General features: G+C 42.6%; 2 protein-coding genes and 1 pseudogene across 2 annotated transcripts; 1 reads left to right on the top strand and 2 right to left on the bottom strand.

The window, feature by feature from the left end:
- The window catches only part of LOC123068015 (aminopeptidase M1-C-like), a 30,737-nt pseudogene extending 28,664 nt beyond the window's left edge, over nucleotides 1–2,073 (bottom strand).
- Nucleotides 2,074–2,341: 268 nt separating this feature from the next.
- LOC123072662 (gamma-secretase subunit APH1-like) lies at nucleotides 2,342–5,830 on the top strand. Its single transcript, XM_044496258.1, has 6 exons — nucleotides 2,342–2,615; nucleotides 3,750–3,905; nucleotides 4,034–4,119; nucleotides 4,595–4,720; nucleotides 4,950–5,077; nucleotides 5,411–5,830. The coding sequence occupies exons 1-6, from the start codon at nucleotides 2,503–2,505 to the stop codon at nucleotides 5,543–5,545; spliced, it is 744 nt and encodes a 247-aa protein (XP_044352193.1). The 5' UTR covers nucleotides 2,342–2,502; the 3' UTR covers nucleotides 5,546–5,830.
- A 563-nt stretch (nucleotides 5,831–6,393) lies between these two features.
- LOC123072664 (mitochondrial import inner membrane translocase subunit PAM16 like 2) lies at nucleotides 6,394–8,832 on the bottom strand. Its single transcript, XM_044496259.1, has 4 exons — nucleotides 8,557–8,832; nucleotides 8,371–8,458; nucleotides 7,370–7,500; nucleotides 6,394–6,817 (listed from the first exon to the last, which is right to left on the bottom strand). The coding sequence occupies exons 1-4, from the start codon at nucleotides 8,557–8,559 to the stop codon at nucleotides 6,695–6,697; spliced, it is 345 nt and encodes a 114-aa protein (XP_044352194.1). The 5' UTR covers nucleotides 8,560–8,832; the 3' UTR covers nucleotides 6,394–6,694.
- Between the last annotated feature and the right edge of the window lie 9,486 nt (nucleotides 8,833–18,318).

An 18,318-nucleotide genomic window follows, 5' to 3' on the forward strand; every position in this document is an offset into this window, starting at 1 on the left:
TTTCAGCACCATGTTCCTCCTCCGACCCCTTCTAGTCTCCACCCTCTCATATTCTAGCACCTCCCAACGAACATCCCCGTTCTCCTCCTTGACCTCTCACACCTCCAGGAGGAGAGCTGCGAGGCCAACCACCGCGATCGCGAGGGGAGCTCATGTTGCAGGCCCATCGCCGCTACCGCACGCAGCTGCAAGCTCGCCGCCGGTTCTACATGGCAACACTCAGTGTATCAAGGAGATGGACATTACGGCTGTTACATAATCTCATGGCTACTCCTTTACTTGGCGTAGTATCATACATGGGGGATATTTACTGAAGCATATGCACTAATCTGGTGCCTTGGTGATGGCTCTAGGATTAATATGTACCATGATAGTTGGATTCTGAGGGAGGGTCGTCCAACACCACTGGGCGCAACTTTCCAACCCCATACTACTAAGGTCGTTGATCTTCTCCATGATCATGGACGCGGACTGGGATGTGAATAAACTATACCAAAGTGTTCACTAAGAGTGGCATACATGACATCAAGAAGACTCTGAATGGCGGAGAGGGTATGGAGGATTACAAAGCATGGAAATATATCAAGAATAGACAGTTCCCAGCACGATTTGCGTACCACTTGAAGATGTCTCTACGAGATGCAACTAGAGCAAGGGCGAGCAACTTGTCTTCTGTTGCTTCACATAGAAGCTGGCTGGCATCTGGGATTTGGATATGGCTCAACAAAGTTAAAGTTCATACATTGCGGGTGGTGAACAATTGGCTGGTTGTTGGGAATGAACTTCCCTATAGACAGATCAAACCCTGTATCTTCTGTGTGGGCTGCGGACGCGATGCAACAATCATCCATCGTTTCTCGCGGTGTCCTCATTCACTAGCTCTTCTGGAAGCTACTTTGTAGCGTGCGCCCCCCTTCCTCAACTTCCAGCAGAAATAGACGACTACGGCCAATTCCGTTGCTGGATGATGGAATGGATGGACCAAGCAGGCAATGAGGAGAATAAGGTGATGCTCAGAGGCTTATATGAGTTACTGGATTTGACTACTACTCCCTTCGTCCCAAAATAAGTTCTTGAGACACTTATTTTGGGACGGAGGGGTATGAAGGATAGGGGGCTGCATCTCTTGGAGGAGTTGAAATGTATTCACGAGTATGCTGGTGGTCCAGGCAAACAGACGACCATCACTCGCAGGAGCCGACCAGAGAAGAGTTGGGTAAAAGCAAATGTGTATGGTACCATGTCGAATGGCCTTGATTTTGAGGAGGTGGAGCGATACCGAGGGACCATAATGGAGGTTTTTTGGCGGCTACCTACCATTTTTATCCTCCATCAATGACCCTGAGTTAGCAAAGATCATGGCGCGCCAATGTGCTATTCAGCTGGTAAAGGAGGTTGGTGTCCAGAAGGTGATCTCAAAGTTTGATTCTCAAAATGATGTCCGCAAGACCAACAGAAGGGCTAAGGATCTACCATCACATGGTACAATTGTCAAGGAGGTGAAGGGTATTCTCCAATCCTTTGAGGATTTTAGCATTGCATGGGCCCGACGCTCGGCGAATAAAGTCGCACACATGAACTAGCTAGGGAAGGTGGCGGAAACAACCTTTGTAAAACTTGGTTTCGGGTACCACTGGCATGTGTTAGCCCGATGCTGGCCTCGGAGTGTACCATCATACTTTAACAAAACTTCAGCAAATTCCAACCCAGAAGAAGAAAGTTCTGTGTTTTGCGTGTTAGTGACGAGAATTTTGTTTGGTAACCGCCATTTTTGACTGCTTATCAGTTTATTGAAATCGACATGTTATTTTTAAGAAAACTAAAAGCCGTGAGTAGTACCGCCTTCACAATACATGCATGCCCCACCGCTTCTTTGACCCCGGCCAGCCATTCCTCCCTTCTGCCCCCTTCAACACGAATAACCACGCGGGCTGCCTCTGGCATGAGCAGTGGCACCCGTCGCTCCTGCGATGATTCCCCTAGAAGTTGCTGCTCCAGCGCGGGGAACAGCCGCTGGTGGACGACGGCAAGGAGGGTGTGTGTAGATGATGACATGTGGGCCCTACTCGACATGACGGTCCACTTTAACAAATGTGAATATTGGGTTCCACGTCATCATTTACAATGGGCTCTATTTGTCAGATTTCATGTCAAAACGCGGTTGATCCTTGTTTTAGTGTTCTCGACATCATATTATTCATAGTCGGTGTTTTTCGCAAATTTTTGTGAGACCCGTGGTTCTTTTTTTGCGCTATGTGACGCAATTGTGATGTTTTTTTGGCGATTTACTCCGGTTTTGATGTTGTCCAGAGGCTGTTTGCAAGAAAGAGTCTTTTTTTTTTTTGAGATCGTTTGCAAGAAAGAGTCGTGGGTACAAACGTCGACCCGAGACCGACTGTGGCGGGCCCCACCGCGTTCGTCGTTCCACCCCGGCCAGCCCTCCTCCCCCGCGGCCCCTTCTGTCGCCGGCGGCGAGGGGAGACCAGCCAGCAAGCCAGCGAGATGACGGTGGCGGCGGGGGCGGGCTACGCGCTCATCGCGCTGGGCCCCGCCTTCTCCCTCTTCGCCGGCGTCATCGCCCGGAAGCCCTTCCTCGTCCTCACCCTCCTCTCCAGGTCCCTTGCTCCCCTCTCCCCCCACCCTCCCCATCTGTTGCGTTTGCTTCCGTCGAATCCCGGGGCTGCCACGGGCCATGGGGCTCAGATTCCTGGGGCCGTGGGGGCTTCTGGATTCGGCCCCTCCTCGTGCTAGGGTTAGCTTGGTCTGGTGCTTGCGGCTTCGCGAGATCCGTCCTAGTCTGCCGGTAGTTCTAGACAAGTCTTAGTTTCATGGCGAGGAGGGATTGGAACTACTCTTGGTGCGTGCGTGCGCAGACGGTGTGATCTGGTTGGGTTGGACTGAGGCATTGTTATCCTGAAAGTGTTGTTCATACTGCCTGATTCTCATCCTCATATCCATGCCCTGTGTCTGTTGGTATGCTAGTGCTCTATGTCGTTTGGACCTCACTCCCTAGTTCAGAAACTGCAGGAGATTTAGGAAGCGATGATCGGCCTTTTTAGATATGGTGTAGGCTGTGTGAACTGTACATCATGATAAATGGTCCTGGATAAAATCCTTCAAAAAAGAGTACCAGGTGATTTTCTAGTCGAAGCGAAATTCAATCGCTTTCTAACTGTGCCTCCGTGGGGACTGAATCCATGTGTTCTTCGGTGGGAATGAAGCGCTAGAGATTTTTTGAGCGATCTGTTCCATCGTGTATGGCTATGGGCCTATGAGCGTATCGGTTATATTGGATATCACCACTAATATGGACAGGAGAATGACTTTGTGCTGCAACTGGCATCATTGTTTCAATTCCTGTGTGAACCATGTGTGTTTGTCTTCCAAAAATATGCAGATCATGCAGAAATAGCAGCCTACTGCCACCTTTTAAAAATATTAACCCGGCCATCTGCAATTGATTCACGTTATTTCGTTGTGCCCTTCGTTTTTAGATGTAGAATACACAAAGACTCGGTACATGCTGGTGTTGCGAGCTGGTTAACATTCTTCTTCACTGAGAAACCCAAGGCTATGTCTGTGATATACAGTTTTTTATTTATTTTTAACTTTTGAACTGCTTGGTATGACACGATGACATAATCCAAGCATATCAATGGCCTTTCTAGAATGGAAATATGCATTGCAACCTATGGAAATACAGTATCATGATGTGAATATTAACTTTTGCCAAAAATTTATTTGTGCAGCACGTTGTTTTGGCTTATAAGCTTGATCGTCCTCTCGGGAATATGGAGGGGGTTTCTTCCTCTAAAATCAGGAGTGTGGTGGCCATATGTGATTCTGATCCTTACATCTGTTGCTTTTCAAGAAGGCATCCGTCTTGTCTTCTGGAGGCTTTACAAGTAGGTGGACCATATAAAATGTTGAAGTTATCTCTCAACTTATCTTCTCATGGCGCCGGATGCTGTAGATATAGAATATGTAGTTGATTGCTTTCCTGGTGATATATGCTGATAACTGTTTTTCCCAGGAAAATGGAAGAGATGCTAGATGCCTTTGCTGACAGAATATCTAAACCACGTCTCTGTTTGACAGACAAGATGCTAATCTCTTTGGGTAAGTTGTTGTGGTGCTACATAAAAATGTTCTTTGGTCAAGGAAGGCCAGATGCTTCTTTATCTGTCATTTTACATAAAATCTTTATCTACCGCTGGCTAGTGTTTATCCCAGGATTTGAATTGGAAATAGACACCTGCAGTTACCGCTACCATATTTTTGTTTCTTCAAATGAATTGTGTTCATATTATAGTTGGGGGATTTTCTGGTGATTGTTATTCATTCCAACTCTAGCAATAGGTACTCACATAGGCTAATAATTTCTGTAGTCATGTTAGAGCGAATCACAGCTTATATATGGCTCTCCATAATTTGATCCGGAAATACAGACCACATTGGTAACTCGAGTGAATCCAATCCAAGGATGTGCATTCAATTATTGCTCGCTGGGAGCATCTGTTCTTCATTACCTTGAGGATGTCACAAGTTACAACTGCTATTGTTTGCTCATTTCTATTTTGATATGTTGGTGCAGCTGGTGGTTTAGGTCATGGACTGGCTCATGCGGTCTTTTTCTGCCTCAGCCTCCTAACTCCAGCATTTGGTCAAGCAACGTTTTATGTCGAGAGGTGCTCAAGGATGCCATTTTTCCTTGTGTCGGGTAAGTCCACATTTTCTGTACTCCCTAATATGAGTCCTCAAGGAGGTAAAGGAGCCTTCTGATTAGATGGCTGCTGAACAAAGTCTTTAAGCCAACTCTGTTAGTTTTAGCGCAGTTTATGTTATCCTGTCAGCATAGTTTGTTTCTCCAAGATCCCGGTTGTATTGTATGCCAAACTTTATTTCCCTGGTGTTGTTTTCCTTGGCTAAACCCTCTGTGCTATTGGCAGCAATTATTGCACTTGGATTCTTGGTCATCCATACTTCCTCGATGATCATTGCTTTTAATGGATATGGAGAGAGAAAGAAGAGGGACCAAATCTTTGCCCCAGTGGTTCACCTGATTGCTGCTGTAATGGTAAGAACTAGGAGTAGGTCTTAAAATTGTTTTTTATCATAGCAAGTGCCTCCCTGTCCCTTAACAACGGGCCTGACAATGCTTGAACAGATTTATGTTCATTAACAGACGACCGAATAGTTGAAACATTTTCATATTTACACTATTACGTTGTTGAGACATGGCGGACAGTAAAATCTTTTTTCTATTCCAACCAAGTACTTATGTTTTCAAGTAGCATATGGCACGACATGTAAAAGCTGGTACCAGAACCTGTTGCTTTTTACACAGCAAAAGTGCATGATTCAAACTATGCCGTATGCACCACTGATTTTGCAAATCTGTTCATTTCAGACACTGATCAACCTTGTGCCAGGGGGTTGCCTCGTCGGCACACCTTTGCTGTGCGTGACGGCTGCGGTGACCTTGTACTACTCCTGGCAAGTGGTGGGGCAGAGAATAACAGAGCACCAACGTCGACAGTCTTAACAGCTAGTAGCGCTTTGCCTTGTGCCCGTCCCATCGCATGGAGTTTCCCTGTTTGCTAATCTTTGTACTAGGACAAACTGTAATGTAGATTTAGCGGTTTCGCCACTAGTGGACTCATCACCGTATGAAAGCCCATGCGGCCGTGAGATATTGACTCCCTTATGGAGTCATGATGGGTTGTATATGGTACTCAATGAGATGTTTTCAGTGCTATCTGGTCAGGCAAGAGATTGCCGTCAGATTGGTGCTCGGTTCAATTAAATACTACTGCTAGTTAGTAATCTATATCTCTTCATCATCCCAAAAAAGCACTATTAATTCGTTAACATCTCCAGTTCGTGAATAGCGCGTATGTTTTGTGGTGTTTTTCATTTTTTTAGGTTGTCCCTGTGCTTGGTCATGACTGAGTGACCCATTCACAGCTATCTATAATTTCTCTTCGTTTCTGTGCTTGAACATAAACAAAAGTGCTCATCTTATTTAGTTCATGTGTGTTCTGTACCTCAAACCCTTCCTGTAACGATTTTCCAAACACTTACATGTACTCTCTGTTTCCAAATATATCTCTCTTTAGAGATTTCAACATGGACTACATATGGATGTATATAGACGTATTTTAGAGTGTCGATTCACTCATTTTGCTTTGTAAGTAGTCCATATTAGAATCTCTAAAAAGACTTGTATGTAGAAACGGAGTACTAGGCTAGCCAACCACATTTTCTTCTGGGAAGGATGCTGTGATAGAGATTACATCTTTGGAACCATACCAACATCAAAGATTACATTTTCCAACCAGCGTACTTTCAAGGGAGAAAGTAGGTGTCTAACCCCATAATCGCGCTTCAAAATTACGGGTCAATGCTAGCAACATGGGATATCAGGTTCAAAACACAAGCTGCTACAACAATCAAACATTGCAGATGATGGCAACAACACAAAGTGTCAACATCTGAATTTGCATGGAAACGAGGCATCGCCTCCAGAAAAACAAATCAAACGGTGACGGTGTTCCTTTTGTTGAATATATTATTCGAGTCAAGTGGAACAAACTTCCTGTTACAACCAAATTTGACCTGATGCAGCAGCCCAGCATAGCTCAGACAGGACATCGACGACAAAATCGATCGATTAGATGAAACGCTGGCCATCTCAGTTCATTATGTCGGGCTTATCATGGTATATGGACTCCAGACATTCTTTGGCCCGGTGGACTTTCGACTGGAGATAGAAGCTTCCGCTCTTGGCGTTCTTCTCAAACATCGTGTCGTACTTCTGCAAAATATTCAGAAGGGGGAAATCTGGGCATCAGTTTGTGTGTCTAAAGCAAATGGATATACATGAGAATATCACAATCATAACTATGAGATGTTGATTCAGCGCAATAAAATGACTGTGTACATGATGTTGGCATTGTTCAATATTCCTGCAATTTAACTTCAGTATTACGCTGAAGCAAACTATCGTATATGTACTCTGATAATCTTAATTTGATGAAACAAACCCATGGAGAGAAAACCTTAGTTCATGTGAATATCATGACAGGTGCTAGCAGATATAAAAGGAGCAGGCTTATATTACCACAATCATAATTATGGGATGATACAGAGCAATAATAAAATGACAGTGTAAATGATGTTGACATTGTTCAACACTCCTGCAATCTAACATCAGCTTTAAGCTGAGGCAAAGTTGTTATGTGCTTTGAAACTCTTAATAATTTCATGAAAACAAACACATGGAGGAAAAACCTTAATTCATGTGAATATCATATGACAGGTGCTATAATAAGATGTATCAAAAGAGTAGGCTTCTATCATCACACACCTTTACGATCTCTTCCCAACTCGTCTTTTCACTGATACCTAATATTTGCCGGGCTTCTTGCTCGGTCATAGCCTTGCTAGCCCTTCGAATACCATTCACAGCTTCCTGAGCAGCTCCGGTTCTTTGTGCATCTATAAGACAAATCAGGAATTATTAGTTACATCCAGAAAACCACATGTTGCTCAGGCAAATAGTCAGGCAGATGTCTCAATGTATCTAATAAGCAACCAAAGGAAGAACCAATCTCGAAATCAGCTTTATAACCACATCAGAACAGTGTCCTGTGCAGGATATGGTCAATAATACAGCCCATATCCGTGTTCACAAAAATTGCCAATAAGATCCTAAACCTAAACTGCTGAATTGTCATAGGCAAGCAAATAAGGGCCCTGATCTAAAGGCTTGGGATTTGTCTGGAATGCACGAAGCTGACGACAACTGTTGAGAAATTTCACAAGAAACAGTTCCAAACAGGGTCTGATGGAGCAAACACGGGCCGGGGTTTTGATTCATTTAATGAAATGATTATTCATGCTGCTACATGGATTCCCTGTGCACATCCTTCAATCAGTACTAATTGGTAAGTATACATGACAAGAACAAACACAAGTAAAGTCGAAGGTAACACATGATTACAAAATAGCAACCATTTTTTTATAGTGCAGCATTCCAGATTGCATACTATGTCTAAAACAAATCCCATCACCGCCATTTCACCACCACTCGGTTTCGGACAGCAAGGAACACCACAACATGTTTATAAAAGGGGTAAAAGACGCATCTTTTGGCATCGACGCTGTGAGCCAGATATCCAGTCATCTAGGAAGAGCTGCAAAATTCCTCCCGCTACAGCTATCCTATTCCTACCCAACAACGAGCGGCAGAAAAAATACAGTACCACCGTGGACTTCATTCATTCACATTGTCTGGGGCAAAGGAAGGGAAGCAGGCAACAAGTATTTTTGCAGAGGGGGAGGGGGAGATGGAGAGGGGGCACTCACTGACGATGGCCTGGCGGTAGGCCTGGACCACGGCCCTGCCGACGACGGCGCCGCCCATGACGAGGAGCTGCCCGAGGAGCCGTCCGGCCTGCGGAATCACCCATCAGCAGCGGAGAGAATCAGCCACGCCGACGCGGTTAGGGACCAAATCGAGAGAAGGATCGAAAGTCCAGCGAGCGCACGTACCATCTCGCCCTGGTTCCGCTCCTCCCCTCCTCTCCGGCGGCGGCGGAAACCCTAGGCGGGCGGGCGCGGTTCTCGCGGGAGACGCGGGGCCCGTGAGGGGGCGGGGGCCGCGAGGGTGAGCCTGCTGGGTGGAGAGAGGGGCTTGACGCCGGCGGCGGCGGTGACGGCGGCGGCGGCGAATCGCTCGCTGGCTGGCCGGTGGCGGAGACGGATTTGGCGTTGGCGAGTTGTGAGGGGGAGGCTGCGCCGAGTCCGGGCTCTTTGTGCGTTTGGGCCTGGGTTTCCGTCTTGGGAAGGAAGAAAGAAAGTCGTGGTGGTGGGCCAATGTTACTGGGCCTGCGACAAGTTGAGAGCTCATCCAACTGGTTTTCCAAAGAAAAAAAAAGTTCACGCACAAACGCTCACAACGCGCACGCGCGCGCACACCTACCTCTATGAACGCATGCACACACGCATGCCGTCTCTGCGAGCTTCTCTGGGACATTGTGCCGACAGGTCTTGAGATTAGCAAATTCGCCACGTTACCACGAAAAAGGACAATGAAAGAGAGACTGGAATAAATCCGGGAAGCATGCGAGCGCCCGTGCCAAGTCTAGTACACCTGCGCGGGTTGGTTCCGTCACAGGGAACCTGTCGATCTGACTCATGCTTAGTCGCCTTCTGGTCGTGCTTTTGTTTTAAATTTTTGACGGCGTGTGCATCCTGTAAGGTTGTTTAGAAGTCGCTTGAGTGCTCTCTACCGACATACTCTGCGTAGTTGTATAGGTGGTCTTGCGCTTGGTGGGGCCTTTGTGGGTGATACCGTCGAGACTTTTTTTTAATGATTTTAGAGTCTTTTTGGTTCAAACCTACGTTAATAAGGAGTAGGATAGTGTCAACTATCCAAACCACAGTAAAACATCGTCGAGTCCCTCTGCGTTTGTATCTCCTAAGTCTACTCCTTAATTTTTATCTAATCTCTTGCTTCAGCTCTCTATCTTGTCGTAGACTGGCTTCTTAGTATTTGTAAGCTACTTGTTATGTGTATCCTAAAAGGTATTTTGCGATTAGGTATATTCACTTCCTCTAGGCCATAGACCTGATCCACCTTTCTAGTACATCTAGCAACTAACTACAGAATACCACACTCAACAGTACTTTGTCAAATGCAACATGTGGATTTCTACATATCCTCCACACATGCGCTTCAATCCCCTCTTTGATCATGTGGGCGGACATGTGGCCCTCGCTCATGCAAGCACCATCACAGTTCGGTGGTGATCGTCATTATGGAATTGGGTGTCCGTTGTAGCCACCCACGACAACGCGATCATAGGCTTAATCTAGCTACCTCCTTGGTGGTTTGGGCTCCCCGTGTTCATGAAACGACGTTAGTGAGTTCACTATGTCACAACTATGGTGACGCGATCATGGTTTGTGTTTGGCTACAATCAGCTCGATGAGCTCACTGGTCATCCCCCAAGTTTCTCTACACGTTATGCCGCATGGCCATCCAACCATGGTCGCATTGGATCCGGCCATCGAGTCAATGACGAGATGGTTGATAGTGGTGATCATATGGATATTATGATGTTACAATGAAGCCTAATCAAGTTCATTCACCGTTGATGAATATTAGGATTTTAGTAATGGTAGTCATATGGATAAATCTAATTCCCTATCTTTGTCGATGTTAGCTTGGTAGCTCCATGGTCCTCCTCCCCGTTTAGGTACAACTGTGATCATTGTAATGTTTCATGTGTTTGTTGATGGATATTAGGATTGTTGTGGTTGTCAATGTGGCTAGTTATACTCAGTTCTGAGGCTTTCCCTAGAGGGATTGCCGCCGACAATAGGCGTGCTTCACCGTAGTACATTTCCATTGGGAGGTATGCTACCCGCCAATGAGGGGAACCACCCACTCTATGAAAATTTTCATACCCATGGGTGCTAGAACCAAGAATGGAAGGGGTTAAGCACCCAATTCATATATGATTTGTAATAGTGATTGTCCAAACACATTAGTAACTACAAGACTAAGTCAACCACAATGATGGTAAGTCTGTTAAACCAAGAGAATGCCATGATCGTGTTCATGTTAAAAATCATAATAAAATGAAAACAAATTTTGCAAAGGATGGATAAAATATTAATAAAGAAGAGGGAGATATTTATTGTGATGAAACAAAACCAAAATACAAATTATATTGAATATATGGGCACATAGGTCAGATGTAGATCCTCATGCATCCAGAGTTTAGTTAAAGATTGACTACTCAGACAGAAGAGTGGGTCCAGAGGCTTCGTTGTGCGAGGCATAAGAGAAGTCAATGGAGGAGCTTGGGTTTTGAGGACAAGAGCGCCGGAAGGTCAAGTAGAAGATTGTTGGTGGGTAGAGGTTGTCGATGAGATCATGATGGCGACGGCGATGAAGGTCGTGGACAAAGTTGATAACATTATGGTTGAAATTTATCCAACTACCGTTTTGTTATATACTTTCTATTGTACTAAATCAAAATCACTCGTCATCAATGGTCATGGGTCAGGGCAGCACTCCAAACAATTATAGAGTCCACTCATTCTCAATCATATTACACCACCGAATAAAGTTATGATAGATTTTGGGTGTGAATATTTATACTAAACACTTTTATATTTTATAAGTCATTAACATTAGATGTGTATCATTTTTATTCATAAATATCCTTTAACATACAAATATAACATTATATTAGCCACCTAATTGTGTTGGTAAATTAGTATGTAATGCTTGTCATATGAATAAAATGCATAATGTATAGATATTTTGAGACAACCAGAAAAACAATGGACAAATAACATTCTGAAAATAGTTTTTCCCAATTAGAGGTATTGCATTGTGTTTACATGCTCTTAAACTATATTTGTGAGGGCATTCACATTTATTTTAATGTGCTTAAATATCTTAGTAGATGATTCTACATGATATGAATTGACAGGTATGGAGAAATGGCGTAGAAGGGCATTCTTGGAACATTTATGACTTATTAATTAGTTTCATAACTTATTGTTTCACTGAATTGTGAGAGTGAAATCTGTTTGCCAATTTCATATTTTTCATTCACCTAAAACGGTGAATTGTTTCAACTCAAGTATGCTAACTAATTAGGAACGAGTTTCATACAATGCAATCAAACAGAGGCATTTGTGCCCCGTGGTTCCAAAAAACAATTTGTTGACACCAGATTTTGGTACAGCCAAGAACTTAATTAAGATGGGCTCAAATGAAGAAGTGCTCAAAGTGAGAAAGTTCTGTATCGTAAAAAGGAGAAACTTTGATGTTTGGGCCATAGCCATCCAGTCTCATCTCTAAAGCCGAAGTTGTGTTTGAAGTACTCAAATTTCGTATTCAGAACACTATTCGGCTGATTACGCCCCCAGACTGCCTCATATGAGAAAAGTTTCTACACGGTTTGTCTTCGTCTCATCGAAAGGATCGATTTTGATATAAGAACCATCTAAATCGGATTTCGTATGCAAAAGTTAGAGCCAAAACAGTGTGCTGCATAAGTCTGCCCCGGAAGTTCCGGACAGAACTTCCGGAGAGGTTCCGAGCTAAACTGAAGGTTTGCACGCGGTGTGCCCCGAAAACAGGAATTTTAACATTGTTTGCAGATTTGCGGGGCCAATTTCAACATCAAGATGACCTCGGATGAAAAAGTGATCAACTAAGGATTTTTTATCCATTGCAAGATCTACAACTTTGCTTTTGGGACCATCGTGATCCGAAGCCATATGCGACCTACAGGAGCTATGCAAGAGGGCAACTTGATGTAATTTTAGCCCGGAAGTTCCGGCCCTCGTAGTCCGAGTTAGGTTATCTTTTGATATTTTGGACGGGATTTGAGTCCTTTTCTTGTACGGAAAGTCCAACCGCCTCATATATATGTAAGAGGTGACGGCCGATTGAATAACAACACACAATCATTCAATCTATCTACACTTTTTACCTTTACTTTTCCTTCTCCCTTGTTCTTCTTCTTCCTCGTTCTTCGTCTGTTCTTCTTGTTGCAGGGCGGCGAACCTCGAGGCCCTAGGGGCGATCAGGTCGACCTAGGGCAGCCCATAGCCATCACGCGCCCTGACGGGGTCCCTCCCGGGCGTGTGGTGTTTCGGGTCATCAAAAGCGCCCGCCGGATTGTCTTGCGTACCGCGCTTCCGGCAGGTCTCCTTAGACGTGAACTGTGGTGCATCACCCTCGGCGTCGAAGGTACACGGTGACGTGTTCGTGTGCGAACACAATTACGAGGTGAAAATACAGTTTGACATTCACAATGCTATTGCGGTCCTTTTTGTTCTTTGAGGTTTGGGGTTGCATGTTTGCTTCATGTAAACCTGCACTATCAACAAACCTTTTCGTGGTGCAACAAACCCACCAGGGTTCAAGTACTAAACTTAGCATTGGTGCTTACATTAAAAAAATCAGGCTTTTCAGTTATGTTCGTTCAGTGTGAGGAGACATTGCCGTCGATTACGGGGGCGTCTGTGGACTATGGTGACTTCGTCAATCTTAATATAATGTGTTGGCTCAGTATCTCAGATATGCTCATGGAGGTAGGATGTGCGTAATTACATTCATAGAGTAAGTATATGTGCGTGTATATGAGCATCCTCGATTGTACTATTGAAGAAACCTTGGCATCATGAAGCTGAGTAAACGAACGACTACGGGCTTGTGTGGGGCCTACTGGACATGTTTTTTTTCGAGTATGCATGAGTCACCTTCCTTAGGCTCCGAGTCACCTTCTTCTAAGCTCCATTGGACGACACGAAATTCTCGTTCTATAGGCCGGCCGTACTTGTGATGGTTCCACAATATCCATCCACTTAGGTCTACGTTGTCGCGATGTTGTTCTATGGAAGCAGGTGGGTTGTTTTTGAGAAGTTTGACCTGGTTTTTCATTAAAAAAATCAAAAAGGGGGGAGGAATTGACCTTTCTAACTCATATTCTGTCGTACCAGCATGGCCCCACTGATTCATTTTTGATCCGAGCATCAAGCAACGCAACCCGGTTCTACTTGACTAAGCCCGTGCTCGTCCAAGGAGGGAGTTTGCTTTACCCAACTCCCCTTTTTGATAACAAGGCAAAAACCTCCGGCCCGGTATTCACGAGTTCAATTTATAAAAAAGTAGCAAACCGGCAAAAAGTCATTATCGACTCAAGTAACAACTATTTCGATTTTGTTCACAGCTCATTCCTATCTAAGACATAACGGCGGGCAGGCAAACGACTTGATTCAGGTTGGACTTTCACCCCTAGCCAGAAGTCATCCCCGTATTTTTGCCACATACGTGTGTTCGGTCCTCCAAGGCCTATTACAGCTCTCTTCAACCTGCTTTGAAACGGTGATTAGCTACCCGATGGCCAAGATGTGCATTCATATAAAGTAATTTAGTACATACTATCAAGCATTTTCATTTTGCTATTTGAGTTCCAGAGATACATGTGGTAAGTTATGGGTAATGCGGGGGGGACTTTAAATGATAATGACTTTGTGTCATTTTGCTATTTTCTATAAATTGGACTGGCCTAAATACGTCCGGATACGACTTCACACGTTCCGGTTCACATGGCGGAGGAAGCAAGTAGGACATTCTATGCCTGGCTCCTTAGCGATTCCTTCACCCCCTAAGGTGTGCGTGGCCAGTCCTATTTAGCTTGTAGGTCCGCAAATAGTGATCTAGCGCTCCCTCCCTGCACGCCTAGTCCTTTGTCTGGGCCGGCCTATTCCGGATTTCTTCCCCAGCGATTTTAGAAAGGTTCTAGAACTGTTTTTTTTCTTTGTTTTATCTTCCGGATTTTTCTTTCTTTTTCCTTTCTTTTTTCTGAACCTTCCTCAAAATTATTTTTCTTTTTTTCCTTTGTTATTTTATTTTCCTTTCTTTTTATATTTATTTTACATTACCTTTTCCTTTTTGTTTCGCTCTCTATTTTTCTTTTTATTTTTAATTTTGCAAACAACTTTCAAATTGGTGAATATTTTTAAATTCATGAACATTTTTTGAATTTGCAAATAGTTTTTTGCAATCATGAACATCTTTCATAATACTTTTAAATTCATAAACTCTTTTCTAAACTTGGTGAACATTTTTTAAATTTTTGAATCTTTTTTGAAACTGGTGAACATGTTTTTGACTTGGTGAATATTTTTTGAAATTTGAGAACAATTTCGAAATTCACAAACATGTTTTTTACCGAAAGTTTTTTGAAATGTATGATCATTTTTCAAATTCATTAATATGTTTTGAACAGGCGAATATTTTCTGAAATGATATTTTTTAAAACCATTTGGAAAGAATTTAGGAAATTTGCCATTTTTTTAACTTTAAAAAAGTATGCACATTTTTTAATAGGCAATTTTTCAAAAATGTTGAACATTTTAACTTCCCTATGTGTTTTGCTAGATCTTGAGCAGTTTTTTGAATATGCGAACAAATCACAAACTTTTTTTTAATCCGCAAACATTTTATTATGCCCCGAACCTTTTTCGAAACAGTTATCATTTTTTTAATCCACAAGATATTATGATTCTTGTACATTTTTTTTCCAAAATTCGCGATTTTTGGGAATTTTAAAGTCTTTTGAGATCCTGAATTATTTGAAAGAAGAAAAACAGAAGAGAAAAAAAACCCAAAGAAACCAAATGAGAATAACAGGGGGGCGTCGCTCTCAACATAGGCCGGCCCAAAATGGCGCGTGAAGGGTCTGCATGTTCAATCCCAGCGGCCTGGACCAGCAAAACGACCGGACCGTGCGCGTCTTCTCCCAGCGAGCAACGCACTTCGCCCAGCTAAATCCTATTTGGCGCCTTATGGGCCCGCTACAGTACAACTCGCAATCGGGCGCATACCCCACCTCTCCGCAGGGCCGGCCCATCTAGATTTTTTCCTCTGTTTTTTAAATCGCGAAAAAAAAATCTGTTAATGCTTTTAATCGAACCCGAGACCTCCTGCTTAACTCTCAGCTGCATAACCACCCGACCACACCAACTGGACGTGCTACTTTTCATGTTTCTGCGCCTTTTACTTTGTTCTTTTTTTCTTCCGTTTTCCTTTTTCTGGTTTTTTCTTCCGTTTTCCTTTTTCTGGTTTTCTCTTTCGTTTTTTCTTTTCTTTTTCTTCTCCCTGGGTTTGATGAACTTTTTTTGATATTCGTGAACTTTTTCTTAACATCGATCAACTTTTGTCAAATGCGTTGAACTTTTTTCAAATTTGATGAATCTTTTTCAAATTTGATGCACTTTTTTCCAAATTGGATGAACTATTTTTCAAAATCGATGAACTTTTTTCAAATTAGATGAATTTTTTTCAAAATTCGATGAACTTTTTCAAAATCATTGAACTTTTTTTAAAACTGATGAACTTTTTTCAAAAATAGGTGAACTTTTTCGAAATTTCGTGAACTTTTTCCAAATTTTGTTGAACTTTCTTTTTCTAAATTCATGAACCTTTTATTAAAATCAGTAAACTTTTTTGTAATTCGTGAACTTTTTTAAAGTTTGATGAACTTTTTTTTAAAATTTCAAAAAAAAATCTCGAAAGTCAATGGTCAATGGCTCACCGGTCTATCATGAAACGATTGAGGATTTTTTTTCTTTTTTTCTTTGGAGTAAACGAAACGATCGAGCGGGATAGCTGGGGAAGCAGGCGTCGTACGAGCTCGTCGGCTCGTTCATGGGCCGGCCCACTTAGCCAGGCACGTGGGCGCTGGTTTCCTCTTGCGGCGCATAAGGCGCTGGCGAGGAGCACGCCCAAACAATAAAACGAGTACCATTGTATTTTCCCTTTTCCTTCCATTTTATTTTGAATTTGAATTTCAGTTTTATCTATTCTTTTCAGAAAAAAATTACTAATATCATGTTTCTCTAAAAAACGAATGTCAACAAAAAAATGTTCAAGTATGTCAAATAAACATTTGTGGATATAGAAAAAATGTTCTTGCGTGTTTTAAATAACCTTATAGTATTCCAAATTGTTCATATACATGTACTAAAAAAGTTTTGTCGAGTATTAAAAATATTTATGGGTATTTACATGATGTTGATCGTGTATCAAAACTCAAAAGTATTTCATGTGTATAAAAGAAATTCTTATATATTATAAAGTTGTCCATCGTTTAGTTGTAAATTATTCAGCTTGTATTTAAAAACTATCATCATGAATTTAGGAAAAATGTTCCCATTTAATTCTAAAATGTTTATCTTTTTTAAAATATGATCATTTATTTAAAAAAATGTGCATCATTTAATTTTAAAATGTTTACTGTGTATTATAAATTGTTCATACAAGATATGAAAAAATATCAGGTAAATAGAAAATGTGTTCACATAATTAAAACAATCTTCATGCATTTTTAATAAAAATTTCATGTATTTTCAAAAAAATATTCCACGTGCAATTAACTTTTTCTTGACTTTGACCTTCCTCTGTTTTCATGGGTATCCTGGTCATAAGAGTCGAAAGGATTAGTACATACATGCCTGCTTTAGGATTATCATGCAGTTAAAAGTCCAATTCAAAAGTAATGGCTGAAGTATACCAAAAACAAAAACATGGTGAAAATGTTGCAAAAGGAAACCAACAGTAATTGGTAATTAGCACCCGAAGAACTGTGGTATAAGAAATGATAACTTTTGTCATGCAGTGTTTTAGGAAATTAAGGAATGGTGTCGCAACAACAGAAAAGTGCCAGCTATCGCAATTGACATAGGTTATTTGATTCCACCTCACACGCTGATGCATCTCGGTGTGTAGAAGGCGCTTCACAGGTGCAGTGAGCCTCTAGCTGCAACCTCCAAGGTATTGCTTGTGCTTCCCTCCCGCGTAAGGCAATATAGACATAAATGCCCCAAGAACAACTGTCAACAGTGGTGGATGAGTACTATGATGGTATTCCTTGTACTGATTTGGCTAGGGACTGGTCTACTTACTTGAAGGGTTTATCCATTCCAATCTTGGTTCTAGCTCACCTTAAGGCCCTCTTTATCGTCCAGGAAATAAATGAGGTGGTAAGATCCATGCCCACGGACTAGTGTGGCCCATGCCAAGAGATATCATGAACATAGGCTCGCAGAAAATGGCCATAGCTCCATAAAGCCATAAGGGTAAGCCCAAGTCCACTACAATGTGTTGATATGAAGTATGAGTGGTTAGAGTCGGCGGGTGTGTCCTCCGTTCACCCGAGTTTGAATAATTGGATGCATAGGAAAAAGTACCGATTAGATCAATTCCAACCCACCAGTTCGTCGAGGAAGAAAGCAATCTGAGCTGCATACTACACCATGGAAGGTGATGTTTCTCTTGTCAGGGCTTGGTAAGACATCACTCTTGATGCGGTCGCTCGAAAGATCAAACGAGTGCAAACGATTGGAGGCACATCTAGGGTGTTTCCATCAATACCCTAGGCATAAATCGAACGATGCCATCAAACCTCTCATAAACCGATTCAAGAGATGCAACTGATGGGCAGGTTGTTTGGACCAAGTGAAGCATGCTCCTCCTAGCGGTGTCACCATTAACCAATATGTGAGCACTCTTTGTTTTTTGATTACCACATTTGCATCACTTTGAGCATTTTCATCAATTTGAGCATTGGTATGTTGTACGATAATATATCCCAAGAGAGGCATGATACATCTCCAACGTATCTACTTTTCCAAACACTTTTGCCCTTGTTTTTGAACTCTAACTTGCATGATTTGAATGAAACTAACCCGGACTGACGTTGTTTTCAGCAGAACTGC

Source organism: Triticum aestivum, chromosome 3B, assembly GCF_018294505.1.
Source record: "Triticum aestivum cultivar Chinese Spring chromosome 3B, IWGSC CS RefSeq v2.1, whole genome shotgun sequence".
NCBI classification, from domain to species: Eukaryota; Viridiplantae; Streptophyta; class Magnoliopsida; order Poales; family Poaceae; genus Triticum; species Triticum aestivum.

Coding starts and splice junctions, on each gene's coding strand:
- LOC123072662 (XM_044496258.1), top strand. CDS start 2,503: ATGACGGTGGCGGCGGGGGCGGGCTACGCGCTCATCGCGCTGGGCCCC. Junction 3,906..4,033: donor GTCTTCTGGAGGCTTTACAA/GTAGGTGGACCA, acceptor TGTTTTTCCCAG/GAAAATGGAAGAGATGCTAG. Junction 5,078..5,410: donor ACCTGATTGCTGCTGTAATG/GTAAGAACTAGG, acceptor TGTTCATTTCAG/ACACTGATCAACCTTGTGCC.
- LOC123072664 (XM_044496259.1), bottom strand. Junction 7,501..8,370: donor CTACCGCCAGGCCATCGTCA/GTGAGTGCCCCC, acceptor TTTGTCTTATAG/ATGCACAAAGAACCGGAGCT. Junction 6,818..7,369: donor GTTGGGAAGAGATCGTAAAG/GTGTGTGATGAT, acceptor AATATTTTGCAG/AAGTACGACACGATGTTTGA.